Source organism: Venturia canescens, unplaced genomic scaffold (assembly GCF_019457755.1).
Source record: "Venturia canescens isolate UGA unplaced genomic scaffold, ASM1945775v1 PGA_scaffold_15__1_contigs__length_3012046, whole genome shotgun sequence".
In the NCBI taxonomy this organism is placed as follows: domain Eukaryota; kingdom Metazoa; phylum Arthropoda; class Insecta; order Hymenoptera; family Ichneumonidae; genus Venturia; species Venturia canescens.
Window position 1 is genome coordinate 2,811,600 of NW_025108584.1, and position 2,415 is coordinate 2,814,014.

Here is a 2,415-nt window from a genome sequence, read left to right on the forward strand (position 1 = left end):
GAAAGGACCACGGCCGACTTTCCGTCACCGCTCTGAAATACCCGCATCCAGGCCGGGAGTCCCGCGACGACCCCCCCCCCCCCCCCGCCGCAGATAAGGCTCTTGCAGCAGGGCGGCGGCGTAGCGGCCCTCAACGAGGACCTGGCCGAGCTCGGCCATCACCCCTCGGGACCGGCGGCAGTTCAGCTGGAGGACACGGAGCCCAACCGGCTCCTGGTCCCCCAATCCACCATCGCCACGACCAGGGGGAGGTCGGTCAGCCATTCCTGCTGCTCGAGGCGGGACCCAACTGAGGCCGCAGGCGGGCCCGCTCCTCCATAGCCGCATTTCGCCCTTGGGCGATCGCGTCCCGGTAGAACGGGCACGCCCCATCTAACGCCCTATGGGCGGCCTCGAAGCCCGCCTCCCTGCAGTTGATACAGCAAGGAGGCGCCTCCCTAGCTGGGCACGTCGCCGCGGGGTGTCCATCCCCCGCACACCAAGCGCAAGTTAGCGCTCGCTTTCTACAGGACACCGCCGAGTGACCGAACCCAAGGCACCGGAAACAGCGGTCGGCGTCCACGTAGTCCCGGACCACACATGAGGTCCACCCAAGGAGTACACGACCCTTCGTCACCAGTCTGTTCGCCACCTCCGGGGTGGCCTCCAACACCCAGTTGGACGTTCTTGGCGCCCGTGGCCCCGCCTGCCTCGCTCGGAACCTTCGCGCTATTCTGACGGCCTGGCGGAAGTCCTCCTGACTCATACTCGGGGCGGTCTGGACCTGGAGCGCGGTCAAGACCGTCTCCTCCGTTTCCTCAGCAGGTATCGCCATAACCCCGATGGCCTTCCTGGGAGCCTCCGGAACCGAAACAGTGAGGCCTCCCTGGCGGATGGCCTCGCTCTCGCGGAAGAAGTTCAGCTCTTCTTCCTTGCTCGTTTCGACCAACACTCCACCTCGTACGGTTCTGACCCCGACTACACAAACCGAAGCCGACCCTGGGTTGACCAGCGTTTTCAACCTCTCTTTAACCTGGGCCGGCTCCATTGGCCCCTCCGCCGCTTTAATGAGCACAGCGTGCTCAGGGACCCGCGGCTCCCGCCGCACCGGGCGTCGTCGAGGGAAAGCCCCCGGCTCCACCGGCCGGGGCACCGCTCCCCCCGGAGGTGGCAACGCTCCGCCGGCAGCCTCAGCGAAAGTCCTCGCACGCCCGGGTGCCGCGGGCGCCGCTGGCGCCGCGATCGCCTCAGGGCGCGGGTCCTGGCGGCCGCTACCCGCAGGTGCGCCGACCCGCCGCAACAGCGCACCGTGCGCAAATCGCAAGCCGAAGCACTCCCCCCTTAGTCCCTCTATCTTTCCCGTAGCCGCTACAAGGAGGGATAGGACCCCCGAAAACCTGTCCTCGATAAACGAAGCGACGCTCTTATTTATCCGATTCGCCGGGTCTTTCGTAAAGTCCCGGACCTCTTTCGCAAGCTGCTCTGCCCGGGCTACCAGCTCCGTCACGTTGACCTTTCTCACGGGACCCTCGCCACCGAACGCGGTTGACGGAACTTGAAGCTCCACCGTCGTCGGGGCCGGCGCTGCCGCTGGAGCAGCTGGTCCAGCTGGCGTCTGACGCGGGGCCGAGCGCGAACGCTGCTCAGGCCTCGCTCCGCCCTTCTTCTTTTTCGACGCCTTCTTTCGCCGAACGGTCTCCCACGTGGCATTAGGCCGAGCATCCGAGGCCGGGGCTGGGACAACCTCTGCCTCGCCAGAAGGGCGGGGCTGCTGCGGTCCTGAAGGCCACGGGGTCTCCGTCTCACTACCGTCTGCGTCCATACCGGCTTCCGACACGCTCGCATCGGAGACAGCCCCATCAGACTGCGAGCACGGTCGGTGCGACGCCGATACACCACGAAACGCCTGCCTCTTCCTTGCTGGCGCCTTCTTCGCCCTGATCGACGGGCCCTTCGAAGACGCTGGGCCTGGCCGACCCGCTGAGACGCAGGACTCAGCTGCTGACGAGCCGCCAGCCGACTCACCCTCTGAACGGACTGCCGTTCTCTTCATTCCTGGCGAAGCAGGAGGACCCATAGAACTGGTCCTGCTCGCCGCCGACGCTTCGTTCACGTGCGAGGTGTCAACGCCACCTCCAGCACTACCTCCTCTATCTCCCGATGGTTGGGTCGTGGGCAACCCAGTGTCCGTGCGCACCTTTTCGTCTTTATTGATTCCGGACATAATCATAAAGGTTTTTGGGGCTTTTTCGGAGGATCCCCAGCTCAAACACCCAACTCACACAGCCCAAAACTCATCCACACCCGCTGCCCAACCCGGAATGCTGGCCCCAGCCGGTCCCTAACCAACCATGCCCCATAGGGACAGGGTCAGCCGGGCCCAACCAAGACCGTCATCCAGGGCTTATGGCCAAGGGCTCGAACACCCCAAAGAGA

At 65.3% G+C, this 2,415-nt stretch overlaps 1 protein-coding gene across 1 annotated transcript; it reads right to left on the reverse strand.

Moving 5' to 3' along the window:
- Positions 1 to 256: 256 nt before the first annotated feature.
- On the reverse strand, positions 257 to 2,203 carry LOC122418624 (translation initiation factor IF-2-like). The gene has a single exon (XM_043432898.1). It carries the CDS (start codon positions 2,201 to 2,203, stop codon positions 257 to 259), a length of 1,947 nt encoding a protein of 648 aa, XP_043288833.1.
- Positions 2,204 to 2,415: the final 212 nt, after the last annotated feature.

Coding starts and splice junctions, on each gene's coding strand:
- LOC122418624 (XM_043432898.1), bottom strand. CDS start 2,203: ATGTCCGGAATCAATAAAGACGAAAAGGTGCGCACGGACACTGGGTTG.